This window comes from Strix aluco, chromosome Z (assembly GCF_031877795.1).
Source record: "Strix aluco isolate bStrAlu1 chromosome Z, bStrAlu1.hap1, whole genome shotgun sequence".
Classification (NCBI taxonomy): domain Eukaryota; kingdom Metazoa; phylum Chordata; class Aves; order Strigiformes; family Strigidae; genus Strix; species Strix aluco.
The window spans coordinates 78,629,391-78,657,129 of NC_133971.1; the positions used below are offsets into that span (position 1 = coordinate 78,629,391).

The 27,739-nt window shown below is 40.7% G+C and overlaps 1 protein-coding gene across 1 annotated transcript; it reads right to left on the reverse strand.

Annotated features, from left to right (window-relative positions):
- Positions 1-927: 927 nt before the first annotated feature.
- Positions 928-27,630, reverse strand: C6 (complement C6). Its single transcript, XM_074812098.1, has 18 exons — positions 27,298-27,630; positions 25,894-26,051; positions 25,028-25,184; positions 22,557-22,701; positions 21,768-21,909; positions 20,780-20,918; positions 18,600-18,800; positions 14,234-14,474; positions 13,406-13,528; positions 12,277-12,443; positions 11,143-11,368; positions 9,753-9,924; positions 8,548-8,659; positions 7,993-8,125; positions 6,833-7,024; positions 6,212-6,302; positions 4,596-4,837; positions 928-2,672 (listed from the first exon to the last, which is right to left on the reverse strand). The coding sequence occupies exons 2-18, from the start codon at positions 26,049-26,051 to the stop codon at positions 2,491-2,493; spliced, it is 2,823 nt and encodes a 940-aa protein (XP_074668199.1). The 5' UTR covers positions 27,298-27,630; the 3' UTR covers positions 928-2,490.
- Between the last annotated feature and the right edge of the window lie 109 nt (positions 27,631-27,739).

Genomic DNA, 27,739 nt, shown 5'->3' on the forward strand with positions numbered 1-27,739 from the left:
CAAGCTAGAGAACATTACTTGGAACTTACAATGGCAAAGGAGGGACAGCATTTCCTGTCATCAGTGAAGGAAGAAAACTCTATCATTACCTAGTATAAGTTATCACAGTAGAAGAGGAGAGCTTATCCAAAAAAAAGATAGAAGTTGCAGGAAATGTTAAAGAGCTGCAGTCTTTGATGTGAGGGTTGGGGACCCCTGTCACAGAGCACAGAGGCAAACCCAAAGTCCTTGCGAGTGCAGTCCTGACCCTACTGAAGCCAACAGCAAAACTCCCACTAATTTCAGCAAACTGCAGATTTCCTCTGGATTCAGTTTATGGCTGAATCACTACCTTATTAGTGAGTGGCAGATGATGTCTCCATTCTGTGCCATAATGCTCAACAGTAAATCAGAAACTATGGGAGTTATTCCATCAGCAAGAGAGAACAATGCAAGTCTTAATGCAAGCGCTCACACAGGACACAACCACTCTGAGACCAGAGGTCCTGGAGAAATGGGGGCAGCCAGGGAGCTCTCAGCTGCCTTCTGTTTACCAGGAAATAACTTCATCTGACAATTTATCACGTTAAGAAGTGTCAGGGAAAAAAATTCCACCTATCAGAAACGTTGGTAGACAGTCACACTGGAATCAGAGTCCTGTAATGAAAAGCTAGTATTAAGGTTAGAGGGTCAGGAGCAAGAAATCTTCATTGCTTGTTGAGGGTGCAGAAGGCATATGCAGCCATTCTGAATTATTATTCCCCCTGAGAATGCAACCAGCAAGAAGAAATAAGGGCACTAAGAAGAGTCTTGGGACAACCAAATTTGCAACCCTCTCCTAGTGCATCATCAGCATATTAGCATATATCTTCAGTTGGAGGAAAGAGCTATAGAACTACAAAGGCAAACATCTCAGTTTTTTATAATAATTTTTGCTACACATTTTAAGGAAGAAAACATAATGCTTTATTGTATTTAGCAGCAGGATTAATTGCTTTTTTTCCTTGAACTTCATCCAGTTGAGACTAGCCGCTGAATTATGGAATTTGGCAACATCCCAAACATAGGGATCTGATACCTCCCTGGACGGAAAATAATCATTTCACATCCATCCCATGCCCAGTTCCCAAGTGACTCTGCCCAGCCCCTCTGGAAGTGTGACACCGATACATAGAGCAGGTTATTCACCAAAGGACACATCTCATCCTTTTTTTCCTGACTTCCGTTGTTCTGCTGACTGCTGGTGGAAAAAAGTGATTTTCAGATTTCCCCTTGTTGGAAGGCAGGTTTCTAATCCTCAGTTTTGTAAAATTCTGAGTATTGAAGGGGAAATTCTAATTGTAACTGCTCAGCAGTGGTAACCTGTGGTCAAGGAATGATCTGGCATGGAGGGCAAGAAGGCCCACCTACAAGAAGGAGTTAAAGTGACTGGAAGCAGAAATGCCAGAGAAAGAAGGACTCCTTGCAAGGGAGTGAAATTTCCCTTGGTGATGAGATAAGAAACAGACTCAGCATTGTCTTGTAGCCATACTGGAATGGGAGTGCTCAGGGACCCAAACTCAGGGGCCAACACTGGGCAGCAGAGCTGGGCTGGGAGGTGGGCCCACAGGCAGGCTGAGGTGCCCCATGTAACTGCTCTCAGGATTGGTGCTGGTGAAAGTGTATATAAAGAATCTGCTTGTGACACATCTTTGCAGACACCATGTAGAATTGTGTATTGTGGTAGGACTCTGCCCAATGCATTGTTCATTAAGTTTTTCTTTTATATTTGAGCACAAACCTGTATTTAATTCACCTCGAGAGGTACCATAAAAATTCCCCAACAGTGTCCAAGGCTCAAAACCAGCAAACCGACCCAGAAAGCAAATGCTTCCTCCCTTCAGTTATTCTGATTAAAAATCACATGATTTTGAAGATTTCACTCAATCATTGCATATTTGTGGTTTTTCAGTATTTTGTATTGCTTCCTGAATTTGTACCATGAATTTGTACCATTCCTGAATTTGTACCATTCCTGAATTTGTACAGATAGACTCCTTCATGACCCTGTTAGGTGTCAGAGGGAACATGCAATGATGCTGAAGTGCCTGGTCTGCCTTCCTGGATGATACAGCAGGTACTCAGCCAGTGAGGCAACTAGGGTGCACAGCAGTCACAAAGGGACAAAGCCTCGAATGGCTGAAGCAAGGAAATGCCTCATCCAGCACCAGGCGAGACCAGAGGCAATGCTCCTCTTTCTCCCTTTCCATCGGCTTCCCTCCCTTCGTCTGCACATCCACAGTTACCAGCAGTGAGAGCAGTGAGAGTTACCAGACTCCAGGTAATTTTCAGACCAAAAACAGCCCACCACCACCCTTCTCCCAGAAATCTGTTAAGTTATCTCTAAATTTGTTTTTCATCCTTTTTTTTTTTTTATTTACTTGTTCTTTTATAACCAGCCAAATTTTTCCCAGGATGGCTCAGCCTGCGCATGGTGGGATGATCATGGTGGCTGTCAGGAGAGCTGACAGGTTACACCAGGCAGGTCCCCTGATCCAGCACCTCCAGTTTGATGCCAGCACACTTCATGGCTGCCAGCGTGCAATGACTGACTGTCCTCCTCCTCCCTGTCGACTCCATTTGGATGCAGTGAAGGCGGCTCTCTTCTTTGGGACACTGGTAAGGCATCAGGCAGAAGCACTGGGTCTGTGTCCCTGAGAATGAACGTGTTGGAATTTTAGCCGCAAATGTCATGACTAAAAACATATTTTATAGTTTGACAACGTTTCAAAGTTCAACAGGGAAAAACACTATTGGAGGTTTGCAATACATTAGACTACAAAAGACTACAGTGCATACACTAGATGGTAGGTTATTAGGAATAGGAATAGAGACAAAAGGAGCTTTAAATATCAGTTTTTGCAGCAGTGGCCCATACAGAAGCAGAAATGAAGTATCTAACTATTTTTAGTCACTGTCTTTCCCTGACCTTTTTTAAGTTGACTTTCTGTTCCCAATTATCCTTGCACACAATGTTGCTGTGAAATGGAGTCTTAAGGTCCATTTTGTGTCAGCTCCTATTTCATTAAAGCTCCCTTTATGAATGCTAAGCTACCTGCTGCTGGCCTGTGGTAAAGCTCAGTCTTGCTGGTTATTTCATTACCCATTTCTGATCTAATCAGATTCTGACTCTTTGTATTCTTTCCCAGAAATTCCCTAGGCAGGAAACCAGGTTTCTGCCTTCCCTTTCTTAAAACATATGAAAAATATGTGTTTTCCTCCATTTAGCTGCTTTCCATGATATTGCAGTATCTTCTGCCTCTGTGTTGATACCAACTACTCGTTCTCAGGAAAACCAAAACTTCCATTTCCTAAATGTTTATGCATACCCATGAGAAAGAAGACTTCTCTGGAGATGGTGAGGAAGAAAGTCCAATTCAAACATCTTGAGCACCACAACAAAAACTTACTTTATTTAAGGTATTTTTCTCCTCTCTCTCTCTCATTTTTCCTCACTGAACAGGGCTGCTCTGTAGGCTTTTGAGAGAAAACCAGTAGGGTGCTGGCACAGGATCCAGCTTTAAGCCACTTCCACCCTGGGAGCAGATTTAGGCTTCTTAGGGGCTCTGGAATAAATAAGCCCAATGTTTTTTTAAATCAACCACCTTCTCAGGAGTCCTAGGTGCCTAGAGGCTCCACCACAGCATGTCCCTCAAGGGGCACACCTGGTCATACCCTGTGCTTAAGCCCCACAAAGAACAACATCTCATGGAGTAATTTTACAGCCACCTACTTCAAATCCTGTGCTGCATAAATCTTGCATCTTCCAAACAGGGCTTTAGGATTACTGCACACTGCTGTTGCTTTATTTACCATAAGTAGACGAGGTGTGATAAGGATCATATTTGTCTCTGAAAGCAAGTGAAGGAATGAGTGTGGCTGCCACTCAGCCTTTTCCTGGCAAATGCTTGATGTGCATGGAGCCAGCCAGCACCTCAGACATTTACGGGAAAACCCACTGCTCTTATCACTAAGTTACACAGTAAATAGCCAAGCTGCACAACAGTGTTTATAAAATAATCCTCTTAAGGATTTCACCAGCTTAGCTAGTTCATTAAAACTCCTAACAAAACAGAGTTTTCACAAATACGTATTTGCAAATTTTACCATTAAAATCCCATTAATCTTGATGGTCCCAGCCTTGCTTTCTAAGTAGTATCATGATTTAATTTCATAATTTAATTAGATGCTATAGAGGGTGTGGCCCAAATTAACTCCTGAAGTACGAACTAGTGGTTATAGTAGCCTCACGGGGAATGGGCAATAACATTGCCGACTATGTTTTTGTGATTAAAGATTCAAATGTTAATTCTCCTGAAAAAGACCCATTAATCTCCAAGTTCCTTTTGTGCCTTACTAATGGAAAGTGGCAATGCTACACAACTTGTGCCTAAGTGAAAAGGCACACATCTAAGTGTAATGCTTGATAGCAGGGACACAGGACTGTGTGCTCATATTGCTCAAATTGCTCATATGGACCACAATGCCTGTAAATCCCATTCCTGGAGCAGTGGAGTCAGCACATTTTATTTTTAGATCCAAAGGGCTGGACAAATCCCACTGTTCAGAAATCATACCTGGACACTCCTCCCAGTCATAGCAGGTGTCATAGCCACAGGGCACTTTCTTCAAGCTCTTTGTAGAGAGCTTTGCCCTTTCAATAGCCCAGTCCAGGTTGGAATCACCATGGCAAGGGCCAGCATGCAAGAAATGAAATGACTGCTCTCCAAGGCACATTTCAGCTGAATACTGACAGCTGGTCTTGGTCACATTCTGTTCAGAAACAGCATGTAGCACACAGATGTCTTCTGAGAAGTGGCTGCCCCAAGGAAAAAAGAAGAATTATTTTAGTTGGCTGTGAAACAAATTCATGATTCTAAATGCTCCACCAGCATTGGATGAAACACAGCAAAGCCATGTTCAGGTTGGATATCTGTCTAAAGACCTAAGGCTGTCCCAGCTACTGCAGGACCTGGGCCTGATGCGGCATAGTGCTGTGAAATGAGGAAGCTTTGGTCCTGTCCAACAGGTGGGAGGTGAGGGACATGTGCCTGCACAAGAAAACAGGAGGTGCTGTTACCTCCACAAGGCATGTGAAATTTCCACAGACGCTGGAGTGGCTTGTCTGAGTTAATGCAGCCCTACAGCTGTGTGTGCAAGTCTGCCTCTGAGGCAGTTAGTTTGGGACCAATGGCATGCAAACCCAGCCAAGCTGCTTGTAGTTTCTGTATTGCTCATGGTTCCTGAGTGGAGCCATTCACAGCAAGTGCAGCCATTTCCAAGCAGCATCATTTTGTGGAGCTTAGTCATTTCCCAAAGTGAGGGAGAAATACAGCTTCACCTTGTTTATGTTCCTGAGTTAAGCTTATAGCTTTAGTCAACAAAACCTCTCTAGTTTTCAGAGGATTTGGCCTATGCACCTTTGACAATGTTTATCACCCTCTCAACATGCTCTCTCTCTACCCAAGAACTCTTGAGAGAGAAGATACCTGGTTATTTGGGCATTGGCATGAATGAGATGAATCCCATGCCAAGGCACTTGCCTGTGGTCACACAGGAGCCCTGTGGTGGAATGTGTGTTGATCTCAGCCCTACAGCTGCAGAGCTCATATTCAGTCTGTGCTCATCTTTCTTATCTCCAGTCCCACACCACACCTCTACACTGACCAGTCATTCACTAAAAATCCTCTAGAATAACCCTCTATTCACTTGAAGGCTCAGTGGTCTGTGCAGGTCATGCTGTGTAAAGAGACAGTAAATCCAAGTCTTACTTTTTTTTATATGCTCTGGAGACTGAAACATAGAGTATATTTTGCAGCATGTTCATCTGAAAAAGGTAAACCTCAAACACAAGAAACATGAGCTATTATAGTGAGATGATGACAGTGAAAATATAGAAATTGGAGGAATAAAGATAAGAAAAGAAAGAGTTGGGATCCCCAGTAGCAGATGGTAAAGTAGATTAGAAGGATGAGACATTGTGTGCCATTAGATAATGTCATTGATCATTTATTTCATATGTTATAAATGGGGCTGTAATTTGGATATAGAGGCATAGCTGGCTAATTTCTGAAGAGAGAGTATCCCTGAATTGCTGTTGTCTTTTGTTACTCTTCCTGGTTTTTGTCATAATGTACTCTTGGTCTACCAGCGGAGAAACTTCGGCTTTTTCTAATTGAAGTACATAACTTACCCACAGTCTTCTTCTGGAGACATACAAACACACCGAGATCCAACCTGCTTTTGTCCTGGATTGCAAACACCTCTGATTTCAGTCTGCACATCTGAAACAAAAGAGTGAGAGTTACTGTAACTAGTAACAAAGTGAACATACCTTAGACTCCTGCCGTAAAACCTACAATATATTTATTTCTGTTTATCACATATTTCTCTCTTCAAAAGCTGCCGTGGTTGGGATTCCACAAGTACCCATCAGTCTTTGCAAAAATCACTGGAAAACCCTGTACAAGGAGAGAAGCTGAAATTTCAATAGAATGCATTCTCCTACTTTGCTTTCACAAAGCCTTACTAATACAGCTGGGTTTTGTTTTGTTTTTAAGAAAACAGTTTCAGTATCTCAGTTTCATAATTAAAGTGTACAGTACCTTGCACCCAAAAATTCTGAACTGAATGCAGAAGCTTGGGGCCAAAATTATATGGCACTGTGTTAGGCACAAAGTAAAACCAAAATTAATGAACAGTTGCTATGTGTCTTAAAACCAGTCATCTGCCTCCTAGTTCTAGGTAGCTAAAATAAACTGTGCTGTTAATACCAGCAGTATAGAAACAGTAAAGTATCTGCAGGCATACTAACCTTTTTCACACGTAATAGATTTCAAAATAGGAGGTATCCAGGTCAGGTCTTTCCCACAGGTGTACTGTGTTTGACCAGTGACTATAAACCCAGCTGGGCAGCTCAGCTTCATGGTTTCACCAATGTTGTACTGTTGTTTAAATGGGGAAATTGTCACACTGTCAGATGTTGGTGGCCTGAGGCATACCGAGGCTATAAAATCAAGAAAAAAGTATAATTCTTGTTGGTTTTATGGTGTGCAGATAGTTACAGCAAGTCATAATGTTTCATTTGAAAAGCCATAAAGACACTCAATAACACTGAACATTTGACTGACATTCAAAACTAATAAATATTTAACATAATTAAGTCTAGAAATTTTTAGTGCAGTCATAGTCTTTAAAAATGTTTTTCAATTAATAACTAATTACAGTGTTTCTAATGTATGCTAGTATGAGCAATTTAATTTTACAGTTTAAAAATAATAAGAATGGCATTAACAGCATACTTTATTAAATGAAGCTATTAACAAACAATTAAAATAAATGGCAGTAGAAATCTCGTAAGTATATTCAGGTAAATTTTTTTGATAAAATGAACACTAAGTCAGTGAAATCACACTGAGTTCTAGGACACTACTGGAATGTCTCCTGTTAGCAAACCCAGGTCAGTTCTGATCCTTAATTCTTAATTGGACTATAAATACTTCAAGGCATTGATTTATTGTGGGGATTTTCAAGGCAGCCTGGAGGGGGGGGTGGTGGTTAGTTACACATCATCCATTTAATATAAAAAGCGGTAGACAGATTCCTCTAAGAATGCTTTCTTCAGCATAACCGTCATCAACTTAAAGATATCTATGTAAGTCTGGAAACAAGAGATGAGTCCTTCTGTTAAAGATAGAAGAGAAGGACCTCACAGCATCCATCTGAGAGTTTTCTAAAGCACTGAAGATTACAATATCCTTGCAAAGCACATAATAGTTACACTTCTGAATTGAAAGGAGTGATGTAGTGACTCAGCAGGTTTTTGCCATCTCTACATGAAATACCTTCTTAATATGCTATCTTTTCAAATATCATTACAGATTCTTTTGCTAAAACCTGTATTAAAATCTATTTTGTGTCTTTTTCTTCCACTTCCATTTTGTTGCTGGGCTAAATTAGTTTTCTCTTTCTTACGTTGACATTCAACATGTTGCTGTGTCCAGGTTTGATCTGGCAGACACTGAAGGAATTGGTAGCCACTGAGGATATGACCACTCACACAGACAATTTCAGCTTCTTCTCCCACAGCATACTGGTTCTTTTCATTCTACAAAAAAAGAAACCAAAAAGCCCCTCAAGAATCTATGGTAATGAGACAACATTATGAAAAGAAACAATTATAAAGGCCTGATGATATTATGTAATAAATGTGTACTTTTCTTACTCTGAAATATGAGTCATCCACTCACCCATATAATGATAAGTTTGTCCAGCTACACTAACTGAAGTCATGGTTATGATACAAGAATTCAAGGACCACTGTTTGAAATAGATTTTACCTTACCTTTGCTTCTGTTGCTGGTGGACTTTGGTGGACTAGAGTCCCACAGCATGCCACATACACAGCAACTTGCTCACTAGCACACTAGCTAGCTTGGATATCAGGCACATGTAGCAAAGAAGCTGTAAAATTTCCCAGCTCTGCAACTACTACGCTTTCCTTATGTATCACTCATTTTTTATGCTCACCCTAATAAAGCCATTTTCTGGTGGGTCTGGCCTGGAGCACCCAGACTCAGGTTCACCAATCAAGACATCCTCTTCTCTCCTGGCTTCATCATCATTTATACAAGGAGCACCTCTGAAAAGTAAAAATTTCCTGGTAAGGCTGTATCTTAAGCATTGATTTCACCAAATAACAATGGCAGAATGTCAGGAGCTTTGAACAGGAATGCTGCATGTGTGTCCCGACCCCATCCCCATGGTGAAAAAACTTTATTCTCTTAAATAAAAGGTGGTAGACATCAAAAGTTGCAGGTCTTGATAGGAGGGAGATTGTGAGAGCACTAAAAATTGATAGATACAGGGCTATGATTTCTATCGAGATAACTCATAAAATATTTTATAGAGTAATAAAAAAGAGGCAAAGAATGGCATATGGAGAAAGTCTCTAAGGAGTTCATGTGATTTGGTTGGGTTTAAGAGTGTAGTCAAAACCCCCCTGTTGCCATCAGGCAGTGGCTAAAGGAGACTGGTCTCTGTGAGCGTGGAGCTGTATATCCGTGGTGTCTGAGTTGAGTAACAAAGAACTATAGAGCCCATTGCTTTTAATCCTCTCCTATCCGCTCCAGAATATCCTCTGTAGTCATTACAGCACGAATGATGAAAATCCTGCTTCAGGTCTTGGTTCCACTAGAAAAACTGAATCTGTACAAAGCCTTGCTCTTGAAGATGCAAGGAACCGAGCCACTTTGGGGTTGGAGTTAGGATTTTAGGTTGAAACCATACAAAACCAGTACATTAGACATACTCAAAGTGGGAACATGAAAATCTTGGTAGATTCAGTGGAATTGTCTCTGAGACTGAGCTCTGACATAAACCTCTAAGAGAAAAGGATGTGATATTAAAAAAACGGAAACTGTGAACTCCTATGAACAGAAACAGATGAGTTCTCCATGGCTTTAGACAAGAAGCCATGCAAAACAATGTAAGAGATCTACAGGCATACTTTAGAATGTAATTCATCAGCCATTCTCTAGGAATAACCAATGAATAAATCCAAACTTGAAGCAAGTTGCGAAGATTTTCAGACATTTCCTTCTCTCAGCCTCACCACAGAAGTTCAGACAGGAGAGTTGTCTGCTATTTCTCCTTGGTAGTCACAAAGCCATTCTGGAAGCTTCCTTAGTTCTGCCCCATGACTATGGAGATCTTTTGAGCTACCACCTTCTTACCCATCCACAAACACAGAGACATAACAGTCCTCTTCTTCTTCCCGTTCACCTTCACAGGGCTTCCCACCGTTCATTGGTGAGGGGTTATTACACTCCCGGGTTCTTCTTGTTTTGAAGGAGGCATCACATGAACTCCATTCAGACCAGCAACTCCAGCGACCATCTACAGCAACTGCAAGAAATAAAACAAATCCCATCTTTTGGTAGATCTATACCATATATAGTATTTCTCTTAAGGCCACATATGAGAGGGATGGTGGTTAATTCGTAACAGCTGTTTTCAGAGGATTTAAAATTGTTACTGTTAAAGGAATAGATTGTATCTAGAATGTGAAGTTTTCCAAAGAGATGGTTGGTCAAATTCCAGCTGCTTCATGAAAACCTAAAATATATCTTCTTTTCTACTTTTGATTGCAAGTAACATTCAAACCCAGAAGCAGCTTAATTTCTACTTCTGTTGCACACACAGATGTTTGAGTTTTCATGGTCTTGACAGTCTTTTTAGATAGCTCAGTATTTAATGAGTTTAAATTAAATAAATCTGTGCTCTAACACCACGTCTAAATCCCAAATCTACATCCCATGCAAGCTAAATTAAAACACTATTGTCTTTTCTTAATCCCTAAGGTATTTTGTCTGTGCCACCATGAAGCAAATATAAAAATTTTTATTTACACACCCTTTCTTTTCTGCATGAAATACACTTTCTACATTCATGTCTATCTGCATATCTTCAACTGTTTATTTCTTTCAAAATATTTCTTTATCCAGGTCAGATAATGAGACATGTAGCTGCATAAGTGACTTTCCTTTCTGTCCCCTTTTGGTCCTGGAATATAAATATATGTAATAATAAATATAATACTGTAAGTCTCTTCTGTTTCCCACAGGTATGGCACTAGTTCAAACTTAATTCAAAAAAACCAGTTTTCATGAAATTGCTCTTTAAATTCTTCAGAAGGACGATTATGTTCCCTCTCCTTAAGACAACTGAGTTTTCCTTCCACATTATAATTAACAGTTTTTATCTCCATTACCCATTTAGTCTTAAGCGTAATAGGCTATAGGGAAAACTAAGGAATGGGTTTCTTAATTTTTGCATCAATTATATTTGATCTCAACTTCATCCTTATTGCTGAACAGCTCATTTCCTATTATCTTAATTATGTAGTTAAGGAATCTTTTACCATGTCTTACAATTTTTTCTGAGCTGTGCCTATTCAGTTTGATTTTTTATTTTAAATCCTACCTTTATTCTTGTACTTTCGGACCATCGCCATATGGTTAGAAGTGCTATGGATTTAGTAAGGGAAGGTTATGTCAGGTTCATCTTTGACAAATAGATACCAGAAGGACCATATTTATATCATGACAGTATCACCCCAAATACCTGATTTGTAACCTGGAGCTCGTATCTCACAGTTTTTGCCATAGGTACCAGCCTGGCACAGGCAGAGGCACTCCATCCCAGAAAGCACAGGCCTGCCGTTGTTGGGGCATGGGGCACACTGGCAAGGGTCAAACCTGCCCACGTATTCTCTCAAGGCTCTCCCCAGGTTGCGACGTTTGGTCACAGAACATGGCACATTCTTCACCAAATCCAGGATGGGTGACACCTGGTAGACAGCCATTCAGTAAGCAGTTACCTAGACACAGCAGGGTCCTGCTGGGCGTAGCTGCAGGATTTTGAAGGCACTAGAGCCTACATATGAAGCTATATCACACAGGAATCAAGTGTGTTGGAAGTTATGGATGATTTAAAGGAGTATGAGAGTGCTATACATCAATATTATCCTATTATATTGCTTTTATTTCCCCAATTTTTGGCTTTGTGAGACTGTGGAAAACCAGCCAAGTGGGATATCATGTCTAAAAATTCAGGACACCATAGATGACGTGGGGTTTACTTACACCCCATCCCTACCATGTGAGGGATCCCTACATTGCCTTCAGGAGCTCAGCAGCTGCATTGGGAGAAAGATCACTGCATGCTGCGTTCAGGCAGGTTTTGCTGTTTGCCTTGAGTGCTTTGCCGTTGCTGCTGAGCGGCTGCTGTTCCAGGCAGGGAGGGAGGCAGCTCAGTGCACTCACAACAGTGCCAGCATGCTGCATTAAATGAGCAGGACAGAGATACCAGGGGACTGCTGTTTTGTTTCAGTTTAGCTATACACCATACCTTGCAACATAGGCCTGACAAGGAAAAGAACACAGGGAAAAAAAGTGTTCCCAGCACCATGCACTGCTTTCCTGCACAGTAACTAAACCTTGCCCATGCCTGAGCTCCTGCTGGTGCCAGAGTAAATCATTCACATTACTCCCTCTTACTCCTACTGTCTGTGGAGGATGCAAACCTGGTGTGGCTTACAAACCAACATGCAAAAGAACTAGTGCCCATATATATGTGCATTCATATCACAGACAGCATCATCCCAATTTAAAAGACAAAACACCTGCAGAGCTCTCTGAAGAGCTGCTAACTGGTGAATGCTTTACTATTTCAGTGTTTTTCTTGTTATTCTCTTACCTCAAAGTCAATAACCACTGGATTGTCCTTTGTTGATTCCAGCCAGTTTGTGAAGACTGTGTGTCCTGGAAAAGCCCCCATTTTCTCCCAGGCCAGAGCTGCTGCATACTCTGACCTGCCACCTTTTACCAGGGAGACTGACCGTTCGGCTGACTCCAAAATGGAACCTGAAATGGGATTGCATCACAGTATTGTCAGACAAAGGCTTCCAAAGACAGCAGATGTAACAACAGAGTTCTAAGAAAAAGTGTAAGAGGATATAAAAGAATATACTAAGATTACTTTTTTGAAGCTACTCTTGGAAGAATGAAGTCTAAGCTCAGAAAAACAATCCCTGATATAACAGCCTGTCATAGTCTTCCAAATGAAGGTGTCTGAGACCTCAGCCATGGAGATATTCAGAACTACACAAGACACTTCTGGAAAATGCAGGGGATACAGCAGGCTCCTCTAGAAGAACACACTGCAAGGCAAGATCTTTAGTTCCAGCTGTAAACACCTGAGTAATGGAAACTGATCGTTAAATGAGGTCAAAAACATGCTGGAGGTGTTGTAATCCCTGTTTTAATTAGGCAGAACATGATTCTTGCCATTCTTGCAGAAAATGTAGCAATGTTCTGCAGTTCCTGAGACGGATTTCTGGCATTGCCAGGGAACTCCTGCATCTGTCTGCCTGGCATGAGGAAGATGGGAGGGGAAGGTCTGGGAGTATGTTATTGCTGCCCAACTCTCTCAGTGAGTCTTGAGCAAGCCTTAAAGATCAGGGACTCAGTCATGATCACAAGTTTCTAGTTGTGCCCATTTCCCAGCATGCCTGACCCTGGACCCAGTACCATGGGGAATATGTCAGATCTGTAACTGACTGGAAGAGCCAGTGCCACCGAGTCCCCAGTGATGGTGCTCCAGAGCAGAGGAGGAGTGGTCCTACATCATAATTTCTTTTGCAAGTGAGAGGATGTTTGCAGTGCTTGCTTCGTAGACAAACAGTGAAACATTGGCTCCTCTGACAGTGGTGGAAGAGCACCTGTAGTTCAACAAAGCTGGGAGATCACCTGGGGCACCTAGCTGAGGGGAACAGTATCTCTCAGGGTAAGTAACAGGACATGGGCCCTGTCCTCATCATCATCACCTTCGTGTTTCACAGTCATCCTGTTTGTGGTGCATCTGGTACTGACTTTCTTTTTCTTCCGGAAGAACACACGCCTTGTTGTTTCTGTTCGGACACACTCCATTGATTCATCCACTGCCAGGCCTAGAAATACCACAGAGCAGCAGATTCATCACCATAACCATGTCACATGATGACACCATGCCCCCAGGCTCCCACACCGAGGTGAGCCATCGCAGGTCTCCCTGTTCTTCTCCCACCACTGGAGATTTCACTACTGTAGGCACCTGCTTCCCCAGGTACAAACAGCATTGGACTGAGTCATCCTTATGATCCCCTTTAGGTGCCCTCCCATACCCATGCAAGTTACAGCAGTGGCATTAAGGATCACAGCTTTTAACCTTAGACTTCCACTTCAGTATTACTGTCTTTTCATTTTGACAGCCTGGCAGTCATGGGAATGTTTTTAGAGCAATTTCTAATCAATAACAGCAACTTTAATGACTGTTTCCAAAAAAGTACCACTTACACCTCTCAGACCTCAGTCCCACACTGAAATATGCTGGAACACCTTTTCCTAGTGGCACCTGGTCTTGATCTGAAGCTCTTAAGAGATTTCCCTGAACACAATGACCTTTAGCAAGTAAGGAACCTGTTGAACTTTTCAAATTAAAACAGTGTAGAGCAAAAATATCCTCTTGCTCTATATTTAGGCAGTGTAAGTAATTCCTGGGTCTATGCAAGTCTAAAGTATTTTTTGCTGTTGGAGAACTTACTGTGTGGTGTAAGACCTTAAAACAGGGATTAAAAAAAGCTGGTAAACAAATTTTCTTCTGAAAGATTACATACCTGAGTTCTTCAGTTCCTCAGAGCTGTACTGGTAAAGAATGTCATAGGAACCACCCATCTTCCCAGAGGTGTAGTAATGAGTGCCAAAGTCATCAAATATTCTGCTGTATAAAGCGTAGTTGTACTCCAGGGGCAGGTGGTTAAGTGCTTTTATAAAGACATCTGAGAGCTGCAGATCTGACTGTTTCATTGTGAAGTTTGCAACAGAAATGACTTTATGGACTCTAATAAATTTGGAATTCTAGAAATAAGAAAAAGGGGAGTCTTATCACCTTCATGGGTAGTTAATTGCAAAAAGTAGAGTTGACAAGAGTATGTCCTGAGATACATTGCAAGAACTAATTAATACTGTGTGTCATGCTGCTTTAACCATGAACAAATTAGCCCTGGAATTTCCAAGAGTCCTTCGAGGTTCTTGAGGACAATGTTTATTGCTCCTTTATATTGTGGGAGTATATAGCATTCCAACAAAAATTAGGACTCCCTGAGCACCTGCCAAACAGAAAGCAAAAGGACTCTTGCTGTAACAGATACACCAGCAATTGATAAGACAACCAAAAGTTTCAGAGGAAAGGTTTCAGTTTATAAGCATCCACAGGTCAACTGACCTGGTGAGTGGGTATTTTGGATACTAAGTCACTGTTTTGAAGTTTCACAATTTATCAGTCTGCTAAATCTAAAACTAAACCACAGGAATAAAGATGTCATTAAGTTCAAGTGTCAGGCTGTTAATGTGAGAGGAAAAAAAAAATAAAAATAAGCTCAAAAACTGGAAGCTTCTTTTACACTTAGAAAAAACGGATGTTTTTGAAATCATTAATTCATACATTTTTGCAGTGCTAGAGACTGTTTATGTGGGAGTTTAACTAAATAGGAAGGAGAGTTATAGAAGATACTGAAAGAAGGGATTTATAAAATGACAAGGGGAACTAATGGCACAAGGCTGAAGCAAAGAGATCAGGAGCAAAAGGAAGGGCAGACTGAAGCAAATGACCAACTGGCAGATAGGAAAGATTATTATAAAATAATTTGTTACTGATTTATACATCAGTTCTTCTGCTGAATTTTGCTGCTGATAGGCTGGATCTGCTCTACTTCTGTCTCCAAGGTCACTTGGCTTAGAAGACACAAGGATGCATCTAGACAGGGAGTTCTCCCAGCCACGATTGAGCAACGTAACGTGCAAGCTGGACCTCAACTCAGTTCTGCACAACACTGCTCATTTCAGTGCTCTTATTTGCTCATTGGAAAATAATCTGAGGATACTCAGCTTTCTGTTGCAGTGAGAATAAGAATGGAAGAAATAGGGCATGTAACAATTGCCAGATTATATTCAGCTCCTGGTAATATCTTTTTTAGGATTTTCAGATGGTTTAGGTTCTGATCCTCAATTTTCAGCTGTGCCAGCTAACATTTCAGTTATGACACCAAAATTTCAAGCCACTTTGGCAAATTTTTAATTCTAAAACCCTAGTTGGTTTTAGCATGAACTTGCATGCTTAATATGAATTTCTGCTTGACATGCATCTCACATTTGTACTCTCTGCTAGTAAAAGTATTTTAAGTGCTTTTATTACTAGCAATTAAGTGCTTTTATTACTAGCAATTTACCTTACAGTTGTCAAACCCAGTGATTTCTATGTTAAATCCCTGAGGCACGCACAATATTGGAAAACTCACTTGTAGAACAATCCCAGGAAACTGGATTCCAAAGTCTGCAGTCATTTCTGGACACATGTTTAATCATAGTGGTAAACCCTTGTGCCTGTAGCAAGCTTGACCCATGAGTACCAGATATTAATACAAAATATTAGTAGATCAGGGATGATTATTCCCAAAGAATGTCTGGTCTAAATCAAACGTGAGTATTCAAGTTCAGTTTTATCGTACAAACTACTTCATTGACAAAAGCAACCAAACACAAGCTGAGCTGGACTGACATTCAAAACAATAGTTTTGATTGGAATTTTTCTAACAAAGCAGGGTTTCACCTGAACATGCAGGTTAAGTAATCTTTCCTCTCAAATATCATAAGCAAAATTGCCGCAAATTCATGTCTGTCCCTGCCTGACATCCCCAGGGGTGGAGATAGCTTCCTATCTTTGAGCTCTCAATTTTTGAATTGTAGTTCAAGCAGTCCAACTCAATTAACTGCTGCCAGAAATACTAGGAACATGGACTAGGGGAGTGGGCACAAATTCTGATACAAAACCTTCAGAAGTCCTTTGATGTCACAGTACGGGAATTCAGTGACAAATAAAATAGTATCTAAAAATAACAACATGGAGCAGGATGTGCAAGATTAGTAAAGTAGTTGATAATGAAATGCATTGCATAACATTGAGTCTCACTTTAAGAATCTTTCCTTATATTTGGTACAGAGAAGAGTGAGAGGTGGTTACCTGGGCTCCCTCTACAGCCCTGCTAGGGCACAATTCACTTAACGGGCATTTACGTACAAACCCATCCAATTTGTCTTCATCAACACAAAAGGAGGGTGATTAGTTGAGATGCAGATCCCTGTGGAACTGCTGTTGCCTATGGAAGTACAAGCTGAATCCCGCCCTAGAGGTTACCATGATGCAAGCAGAAGACATCAGGGGGGTCAGGAGGATGATATTTAGGGTGCTTTCCATAGAGCACAAGAGATTCTCCATGAGTAAGAAATCAGGAAAGGAAGGCAAGAGACCGGCATGGCTGAGTCAAGACCTCATGGTCAAACCAAAGGGCAAGAAGGAAATGCACAGGCAGCGGAAGCAGGGACAGGTATCCTGGGAAGAGCATAGGGACATTGCTGGTTGTGTAGGGATGGGGTCAGGAAGGCCAAGGCACAGCTGGAGCTGAACTTGACAAGGGATGCGAAGAACAATAGGGAGGGCCTCTGTAGGTATGTCAGCCAGAAAAGAAAGGGCAAAGAATCTGTACGCCCCATCAGTGAACACAACTGACAAACTGGTAACAATGGATGAGGAGAAGGCTGAGGTACTCAATAACATTTTGCCTCAGTCTTCACGGGCAATCTCTCCTCCCATACCTCTCAAGTGGATGGACCTCAAGACAGGGACTAGGGGAGCAAAATCCCTCCCACGGTAAGAGAAGATCAGGTCTGAGACTGCCTGAGGAACCTGAACATACAGAAGTTTAGGGGACCTGACAAGATGCATCCCAGAATCCTGAAGAAATTGGTTGATGTAGTTGCCAAGCCACTCTCCATCATATTTAAAAAGTCACGTCAGTCAGGTGAAGTCCCTGGTGACTGGAAAAAGGGAAACATTGCACCCATTTTTACAAAGGGTAGGCAGGAGCACCCTGGGAACTACTGACCTGTCAGCCTTAGAAGATCACGGAACAGATCCTTAGAGAATCTATGCTAAGGCACATGGAGAACGTGGAGGTGACCTGAGACAGCCAGCATGGCTTCACCAAGGGCAAGTCCTGCCCAACCAACCTTGTGGCCTACTCTGATGGTGTGACTACATCATTGGGCCATGGAAGAGCTATGGATGTCATCTATCTGGACTTCTGTAAGGCCTTTGTCATGGTCCCCCGCAACATCCTTCTCTTGGATATGGCTCTGAGCAACCTGATCTAATTGAAGATGGCCCTGCTCATTGCAGGGCTTTGAACCAGATGATCTTTAAATGGACTTTGCAGCCCAAACTGTTGTATAATTCTATGATTCTATGATCAAAAGATCAGAAACCAAGAAGACATACTATCCCACCCTTTACTAGCCCATCCTTTACTGCCATTAAACTATAAAAGTACATAATCTTATATCCCACAGTATTCATCTGCATTAATGGTGCACAATTTTATGGGAAAAAGGTTTTCTGTTTTCAGAAACGTTTCTGTGGATGTGTTATTTCTGAGATTATCCTTATGATATCCTTATCATTTTGGCAGCCATGAAACTCCAATATGCAAGTTAGTTACCAAATCAATAACTAATGCAGACTAATTCCCACTATATGCGTATGTATAACATTCCTGAGTGCACTTCAATTTTTTTTATAGGTGTCTGCTACTGCTACTACATGGCATTCTGCCTTCTCAAATCTATTACTAGAATAGGGAAAGCAGTGGTTTACCCAATCTGATAATCTCAAATCTATGTCAAATCTATGCTTTTTTAAATGGAATAAGCTTGTGATTTCTGTACTAAAACCAGAAAAGTACACTGCATTACAGAAGATATGTTACAACAAGGAACATCCTGTAGTAACAGAAGAGGAACTTCTAAATGCATAATTCTAGCCTTTTTTTAAAAAAATGTAATGCCAATGCCTTGATAAGGTAACTCAATTCTGAAATGAGCATACAGAAACAAATTGAAACGAAGAAATTGGAGGCAACATTCAATTACCTTTTCATATGAGGCTTCAATGGCTTTCTTGAAGGAGGAAGATGATGTGACTTTAACCCGTGTCTTTCTTGAGAATAAAAATGGGATACCAGAAGATCTTCGGGCACCATGAGTGGATGAACTACTTCTATGAGCACTGTCACTCAGGGGAGTTAAATCATTGTAGAAATCTGATGTTACATCATCCTCTTCATCTATTACCTGGAGATTCAGTAAAGCAAAATGCATTTGCCCAAAATAATAATCTGAAACAGAAATCTACTAAGCAATGAATTCTTGGTTTTTTTAATGAAAGAAACATGCCCAATTATTTGAGACATGGCAATAAGTGAAAAAAACTGTTATCAACACAACAGATGAGGCTGAGAAATGTTAATAGGTGAGATGAATACAAAATAAGAAGTAGGCTTACTAATAGACATTTAGACAGGAAAAAAAAAAAAAAAGCATGTAAAGCTTCTAAAATTCCCCACCCCCATGCCCCAAAGCTTAGGAATAATTTTCAACAAGCATTTCAGCACACTTTTCAAAGAATCTCAGATCTTCATGCTATGTCCACACTATGACTAAGGCCCAGTCCCACCATGTCTTCTATACTGTGCAAGGGAAAGATCTTGATGTTTTCTGTCCTTTCTTCTTAATTCCCAGCTAGAGGAATGAACAGGCTTCCAGAGGAGAGTCTTATAGCATACTTGCAGTGTTAGCACCCATACGGCATGATGGACTAAGGGTAGGTGGAGAGGAACCAGGAGAAAACCTGCATGATCAAGTTGGTAAACCTCAGTGGGGCTGTTGTGCAAAGCATCAAAACAACTTCAGCATCACTTCAGAAATTACACATTTCCCAAAACTCAGGCAAAACCCTGTGGGTGTTTGAAAGATTCAATTTTTTCCCTTCTCTAGACTTGTTTAATTAATAGGGCTGCTAATGACCTTAGGAGATGAGGTGGTCCATTTCCCCAGTCCACTTCCATTCTCCAAGAAGTCATATGCTTTACCATGAAAACACACTGGAGTTCCAAAAAGAAAGCCTGATCCAGTGACCCTTCTATACCAAGGGCTGCTCTAAATGTTAAAAGATATAGATGCACTCTCAAAGGTGAGATTCACAAACCCTTAACAGTTCTGCAAATGGGCATCAGTAACTTAATAAACCACACAGCTTTAAAGAGACCTGGGCAAAGCAAGGCTTGTTTTCCCCATTGAATATTTCTGCACATGGCAATTTTTCATCATTATTGACAAAACCTACATGTCATGGCCAATCCAGTTGCAGTTTCCATGGAATGTATTAGAGTGTTCTTTCTTGAGTTGCTCTTGTTAAAGTAATACTAAAAACTCACAGCACTCATAGCAAAAATCAGCAGTTCAGATTTAATATATTAGTTGAGCTTTTTTTACATCCTGCATTCTTTTCTTCCCCATGCAGTATCTGTGGGCTTCAGACAGGGCATGCTGATATGTGCACATCCAGATGTTGTGCCCTAACCATGGTATTCAAAGTATTTTCTAAATATCAGTGTATGAAAGTCTAAAATATCAGGTCTAAAAAAGATCAGTGATTCCCATATTTTTGATAAGATACAAGCCAGGTTCATTTGGTCCTTGGCCTGTTCTGCAAGACTCTTCCCCAGATTGTGTACTTCTTCTCCTCCTACCTCCCAGCCTCGATGTCTGCCTCCTCTCCTTGCTGCTCTTTGGAGGGGCTGGGAAGGGAACAGACAGGACTGAGGGGCTGAAATGGCTATGTCCCAAGACTGCAGATGACTAGAAGGAAGCTGGAGTTAGGACAGCCATTGGTACTGCGAGGATACAGCAGTGATGCTGAAATGAGCTTTGGACTTGAATAAGCCTCTGGCCAGATTATGTCAGGGTTAGAAGGCCTTGCCCTTGGTAACAACTCAGAACAAAGACACAGCCATGAGGAAGCAGGAGAGAAGCCCAAATCAATCATGTTGACTCTGATATATGATGCAGTGAGTAAGATCTGAATGGCTAGAACAGAGCCACCCGACTGCTCAATTTAACCCATTTCCACACATCAGCTGAAGCATGTTCAGGCCTCACCAGGTTGAGAAATCTTGTTCTAAAACACACATTACTGCCTAAGACTTGAGTGCATAACTTGCATTGTGATTATGGCAATGCTTTTTCAGCTAGGAGTTGCTGCTTGAGAATACCTGAAAGCTGACAGCCTCCAGGTTCACAGGAACACGGTACGATTTCCTTTTCTCATTGTGCTTCACTGTTGTGCATTGTCCTCCATTGAACGAGTTGCCAAGGACTTCACCTCGGCTCTCTCCTGCCAGAATATGAAATCTAACAAAAAAATTATTTCCAGAGATTAAACAATCCCAGAAAGACATACAGACTTGAAACATTTAGTGGTATATAGCTGCATTGAAGATTTTGTAGATTTGAATGAAATGGTATGAGCACCTGCGATATGTTACTGCTTTGAAAGAAGTTCCTCTACAAGAACTTATTCATACAGAATTCACCTGAAAACTGCTGTAGTAGCAATCCCATTTCCTACTTTCCAGCAGTGCCTAGCCATCTAGATAATCCCAATGTCAGCATGAAAGTCGCCTAAAAATGGTGTAGGAAAATGAACAAGCAGTTCTCAATTCTACAATAAGTGATGTTACCAGAGTGCACTGAATTCAAAATCGAGTTAAAAAATGCAAGACCACCTGGGACAGGCATCCCATGTTTAGGTTTTACACATTATATAGGTTTACATTTAGGTTTCACAGTTAGTAGCCTGGAAGAGGTGATGGTTGGTATCATGTGAAATATATCATAGACAAACAAACATCTATAGAGGAACATCCTCAAAATTTCTGAAGCACTTGCCATAACTGAGCTGGAAGTTGCCAGTACATAATGCTTGTGTTGCTGTGAGGCAGGAAGGGTCATTCAGACAGCAGTGCTCCCTGACAGCTCTTTATCCTGTGCACAAGCAGTGCAGAGCAGGACTGACAGATGCAGTGGGCAAGTCCTAGCCTGACGGTTTGGCTGCATTTTTATAGTTTCTTGTTAATATTAATTTGAGAGTTTATGTGTTTTAATGGGATACTCTCACATGCTAATTGGGGATTATTTTGTTTGTGTAAATTACTGATAAAACAATCTCAAGTTTACAAAAAATAAGTAAAGCTGGCTTACCCACTGCCTATTAAGTGCACACCTGGGATGCTCTCATACTTTCTGTTACACACAGTCTTTTTTCTCCCACAATTTATTTCATCAGAGTTGTCCCCACAGTCATTTTCTCCATTACATTCCAATTTTTTTGCAATGCAGCGACCTGTACCGGAGAAACAGCGGCAGCAAGAAACTTTATGCAAAGATTAGTCATGTCTGAATGCAGAAAAGGGCAGTCTGTCTTTTTCCCTAGTAAAGGAATGAAATTGCCATAGGAATTAACAGTGAGGCAGTATAAAGCCTGGATTATTTCAATAAGAAATGGTTGTTTCAGTTCTGCCAGTTTTGCCTTGCTTTGAAGCTGCAAAGGCTTAATTTAAGGTTTAGCAAAAGGATATGTAGATAAAGTTATTTGGAGGCTAATCAAGTATATTTAAATTGAAGCAAAGAAGAAATACCCACAAATTTATTAAAAGTAGTGTGAGTTTATGTTCATATTAACTATGGATATGTTTGTCCATAAAGTATTTGTGCAAAGAGTTATTACTGGAACAGTGCCACTGTCTAGCTATCATGGTCATACTGACATCCCAGGCTAGAAATTGCATTTGAATTACTTTTAGTTACAGAAGAAACTTCAAACATAAGGTGCTACTAATACATATGAAATCCTTAAGTAGACTTTTGTCTTTGCTTTTTTTCCCTGGAATTTGTGCATGGAATATACAAGATCTAGATCTTTTATGTCTCCGTGTCTAATCTTTTGACTATTTCATAATGCAGAAGTTATGCAATGAAGATTATCATTACCACTTTCACACTGAAATTTATTCTTGCAATCAACTTCCATTATGTTGCAGAGCTTAGCTGGGAAGCATGGGCGGGAATCCACCAGTGGCTCAGTACAGGCCTGACCCCCAAATTGGGATGGTCGCAGAAGTGTCCGGACACGAAACTGAAAGGCAGAAGAAATAAAACCAGGGTTGTTTGTGTGAGTTGTTTTTGTAGCTAAGTGCCCCCCAAGGCAGAGCTACATGCCTCAGTGCTGCTGAAACTTTAGCAAAACCAGAACCCTGAAGGATATAATCAGTTATTTTTGTCCTTACATCCTATTGCACCATCATCCCAGGTAAGGCAGGCAGGGAGCTGAAATCCAAAAACCTCAATAGTCCTGATGGAGCATACATGATTAAACACTTGACAACCTGGTCCACATCATTGGAGGAATCAACAGTTCAGTCCCTGTACTTTCAGTTTTAAAGGTACAGTAGGAAATAGTGTGTGAACAGGCTTACGGAGAATTTTCCTGTTCTTTATGATCTCTGTTGATATACTCTGACAGTGCCATGTATCTCCATCCCCAAACCAGCTGGCTTGGCTCCTACACATGAGGCATCTTGTCTGAAGAGCACTGGTTGACTGGGGAGAACAAAAATGGTTTTCCTGAAAGTTTCTGTTACTAAAGGAGATTTGGGACCAAAATCTGGAGCTGACTGGTTTTTCTCTCCCCAAGTCAGTACCTTCCATGCAGAATAACAAAGGTGAAGTTCTGCTAGACAAATCACTCCAGGTATGTTTTCCACTCCACTTCAAGGGACTGCTGGTGAGACCTGTCTGCATGTGACTGAACATTTCCTTCTCTAAGAATTTTTCCCCACTGGAAAAGCACAATTCTTTGCAGGCTTCTGTTACTTCCCTCCCTGTAGACATACCCTGAAGTCAAACAATGCAGGAAGATGTCTAGTAAAAATCAGTAACCATGTGACTATGAAGGGAGAGTGTGAGGCGCAACACCAGACCATCTGAAAGCTTTTGAGCTCGAGATGGTATCCATAACACTTAACTATATTATTTGTGTGAGGTTTGACCTCTTCACCACCACCCCCCCTGCCACTGGAAGCTTGCTTACACTAATCTTCACACTTACCCTGGAAGTCACGCCCTGCATTCTGATGGTTGTTTATATTTATAAAGATCACAAACAGTGATCTTTATAGCTTATATAGGAAAAATGGACCACAGTCCAGAAAAGCAGCTTTTTTGCTTGAAGCAGAAAATACGTTGCATCGGTATTTAAAGTTAATAAAAATGAACAATGTTTCTATATATGAATGCATAGAAGAAGAAGAAACAATAAACTCAGCCATTTAAGGTGTATTGATGACAAAAAACTCAGTTCAGTTGAGAGCAATGCTTCTTTCAGCTCTTGCAGCTTGTTTGCTGTCTCCCACTCTCTCACTGTTTCTCCCTGCTCTGTTCTCATACTCTCCATCCCAGTTGCAGGGTGGAAACCCACAGGGTGATTCACATTTTATGCTTAGAACAACTTCTTCATGTCTCCCTCATCCTGCACGGGCATCAGAAAGTTATATATGTATGTAAAGATATACTTATGATATCTGACAGGGTTTTCAAAATAGCTTTTCAGGCATGGATTTCTGAAGCTGAGCAGGACATTCAGACACCTGAAGGCTGTGTCTGCACAGAAACTCAGGGCTGCTATCACGGTCAACCTCAAAGCTCAGACCTACCAGCCAAACAACTAGCCCAAATAATCTGCATTCTGTTCCCTTACCACTCTCTACAACTTTACATTTGACAGGGCTTGTTTGCTTTAGGTCAAACCCACTTGAACCTGACTTTTCACCTCGTCCTTCTCTGTTATCACACATCTAAGTGTACCATCAGTCAACAGACACAAGTCCAAGAGGAAAAAACACAATCTTTGGGCCTTGTTTCACAGATATTAAGCACATCCACATGGTTTTTGTGTAGGCTGTAAAGGTTGGGGGAATGGTGCTCTGGTTTTCTTAACAGCTATCTCAAACTGATCCTGACTATCAGTGCAAGATATAACCTAAGCATTTCTAGCCAGTGCTCGTTAGGATTTGCTGATCAACTCTTTTTAACAGATTATTTGATCCTATTTTTCTTGTCTTTAGAACATACAGAATGCTATGGATAAGCTAAAGATTCCATGACTTTCTCCTGCTTAAACAGACATGCAAACTCTACAGCTTAATTTATCTTTTATGTGGAAAACTCATCTTTTATTGTGACAATAAATGGATTTATGCTACTAACTCAGCCCTTTCTGTTTTGCTCTGCTTATTTTAACTTGTTCTCTCCATCTTCTACTTTTATAATTCATAACCAATTTCCCTTGTTAACTTAAACTGTCATTTTACAGACCAATTGCCATAAATTTGAATGTCTAAAACAAATAGATCTCTTAAGCATAATTTCTTGCATTTAACCCACATAATATATTTTCTACCTACTTGTTTTTTAATGCATGGGTCACATTCTGACCAAGGGCCAAAGTCTCCAAGACGACAGTTGATAGGACATGTTTGCTGGTTACATGCACGAGATTCCTGCTTTGTGCAGAGCTGGTCACAGAAGTTTTGGCTATAATATTCATCCATTCTTATTTGCCTACAAAAATTTAACAAGTTATGCTAGGAAGGAATCATAGACAGATTGCAGATGTTCTCTAATTGTGGGTGAAGGCTGATAAAATTATTTGAGCCCAGTGAAAAAAATTTGAGAGGTAATAGATAGTTGCAGAATGTTGATTGAAAAAAACCCCAAATATGCCTTAAGTTTAAGAGCAATTGTTTTTGATTCATGTCACTTCAGATGTCTCAGAGAATAACTACAGAAAGAGCCAGGAGGAAAAGAGGGGATTTTTCACAAGTTTAGAGTATGCCACTGAATTGCATCTGATTTGGTGCTGCTGAATCTTTATTTGACTTTAACTGTTGTCATAAAATTAATCATACAGGCAGGAACTTTCCGCAGGCTTGCCGCACTGGAGCTCACTCCTCCCATGGCATTGCTCTGCACTGGGCAGAGCTCCTGGAGCGGGTCACTGATCTCCAGCCCTGTGTGCTCACAAGGGCTGGTTGCTCAAGGCATGCTGCTGGCAAGGCCATTGCAGGACCTGGCTGTTCTCTCCTCACTACATGTGTTGGCAGACATAGGTTTGTTTGGAGGCACTGTAATTGTCTTTATACAAAATTTTGTAATTTTTCTCTGTATATTATGGAAGCTGAAGCTTCAGACACAGGTACCCTTCCCCAGAAGTGGTATTTTCTCGGGGAATAAATAGAAACATAGAAGTAGTGAGATAGTTTGACTCTACCTGTGCCTGGTCTGTGTGCCATAATTGCAGGTTTGTGAACAGGCAGACCACGACCCCCATGGGTAATGTTCACAGTAGCACCCCTGGCTGTTGCGAATTGCCAGGTTCAGCAGGATCAGGTACATTAACATAGTCTTGTCTGTAGCGAAGGTGTCCATCTACAGCACGTGGACAGGTAAGAAAAGCTCAAGAAACTATCACTTACAGTTGTGCCTGTATCCTTAGAGAGACATCTCTTCTAATTCGCAGTCTACAAACCTGCTTTACAATACAAAGCTGCTAAACAATGTACCTAGGAAGGGGTAGTAATGCATGATACACATTCATCAGTATTTTAGTTAATACTTTAAGGACCAGAAGTCACAATGGCTTTTTCGGCCACTTACTTGTCAGGAATACTAATCACGACCGTGGATTATTTCTATTTAAGAAGTTATTTATAAATAATTTGGAATGTGATAAATAAAGACCTGCTATTGCTCTTCATTGCTTAGAAGTATTCTCAAAAATATTTTGTAGGAATAAGAATAAAAGCATGAGACAGATCTTCCTATAAAACATGTAAAACAACAAACAGGACCTTAAGAGTAAGCAGCCCCATCTGTTACCCTGTAACCAATTTATTTTCACATGCCTATATCCCCTCTTTGCACAAGCATTTTGCTGCAGTGAATCCTTCCTTCAGCTTTATCTTGTTCTTAGTTTTGACTAGCCTGTCTAAACCACAAGCCATCACTATCCAAACTTCATCCAAATCTTCTACCAACAGCATAAGACAGAACAGCTAGACTATTTCTCATTCCAGGGGTCAATCAAACTTTATTTGATGAGACAGAAGGTTATAGACAGTCTTTAGGAAGTAATAATGCTTAGTAAACTTGAAAAACTTTTTCTAGACAAACTATTTATGCATTGAAAAGTGCAAAAGATTTTCCCCCTCATCATGAATCTCATCAATCAACAGTAAATTCGATAGGCTGTTACAGTAGAATATTATAATTTTGTTTTGCCTCAAAAAACCAAAACCTAATAGGAAGTTTTAAAAGCAAAGTATTTATTTTAAAGCAGTACAGCAAAAGATTCCATTTTGAAAAGTTTGAAATGAAATGTGCAATTGCTTTCTATTTTAGTTTTTTAGCTGCATATGCTATTATGATTTTTATACCTTGCTGAGAAAAAATGAAATTGCGTCAAGTCAAAACATTGCTTCCTCTTTTAGTAAAGAACAACAGTAAATCTTCACACAGCTGTCATAGTGAGCACTTTTTACACAATAACTCATCAATGAATAAGCTTTTCAGAGAGATTTAAGTATAATCAAAACAAAATATGATAACTGAAGACAGAGAAATCAGCACTCTTGCCAATGAACCAAGAGAACAGGTATTACATCTTTCTTCTTACCTGAGTTCCTGGCTCCTTGCACCAATGGTGCTGGCTTAGAAAAGAGATGAAACCCTACAGAACAATTACTTTGTTCATTCCTTCACTGTACTGTACATAGAAAACCACTGTTTATTCTTGTCTGTGAGCAAAACACAAACCAATCAATACATCAGAAGCATATCAACAGCCATATAAATGTAAGTACATGAGAGATTAATTCAACACTTGAAAGAGAAAAAAAAAAAAACCACCACAAAACACTTCCCTGTATGTCTTGTAACCTGTGTACACTGAAGCCAACAGAAAAGCTTCGTTATTAACTTGCTGTAAGACTGTTAGCTGCAAAGTCAGTCAAATTTGCAGACTGGTGTGACCTTGGCATGGTTTGCTGCAGTGTCATAAATGAAAGGTTGGAGGTTTTGTTTGATTTGGTTATCCGTTAATAAAGGCAGATCTGGTC

Excerpts from the sequence above, each read along its gene's own strand:
- C6 (XM_074812098.1), bottom strand. The coding sequence starts at position 26,051 with ATGGACACCTTCGCTACAGACAAGACTATGTTAATGTACCTGATCCTG. Across the intron at positions 11,369-12,276 it reads CAGTGGTTATTGACTTTGAG|GTGTCACCCATCCTGGATTT; the intron begins GTAAGAGAATAA and ends GCTGTCTACCAG. Across the intron at positions 9,925-11,142 it reads AGCTCCAGGTTACAAATCAG|TTGCTGTAGATGGTCGCTGG; the intron begins GTATTTGGGGTG and ends TATTTCTTGCAG.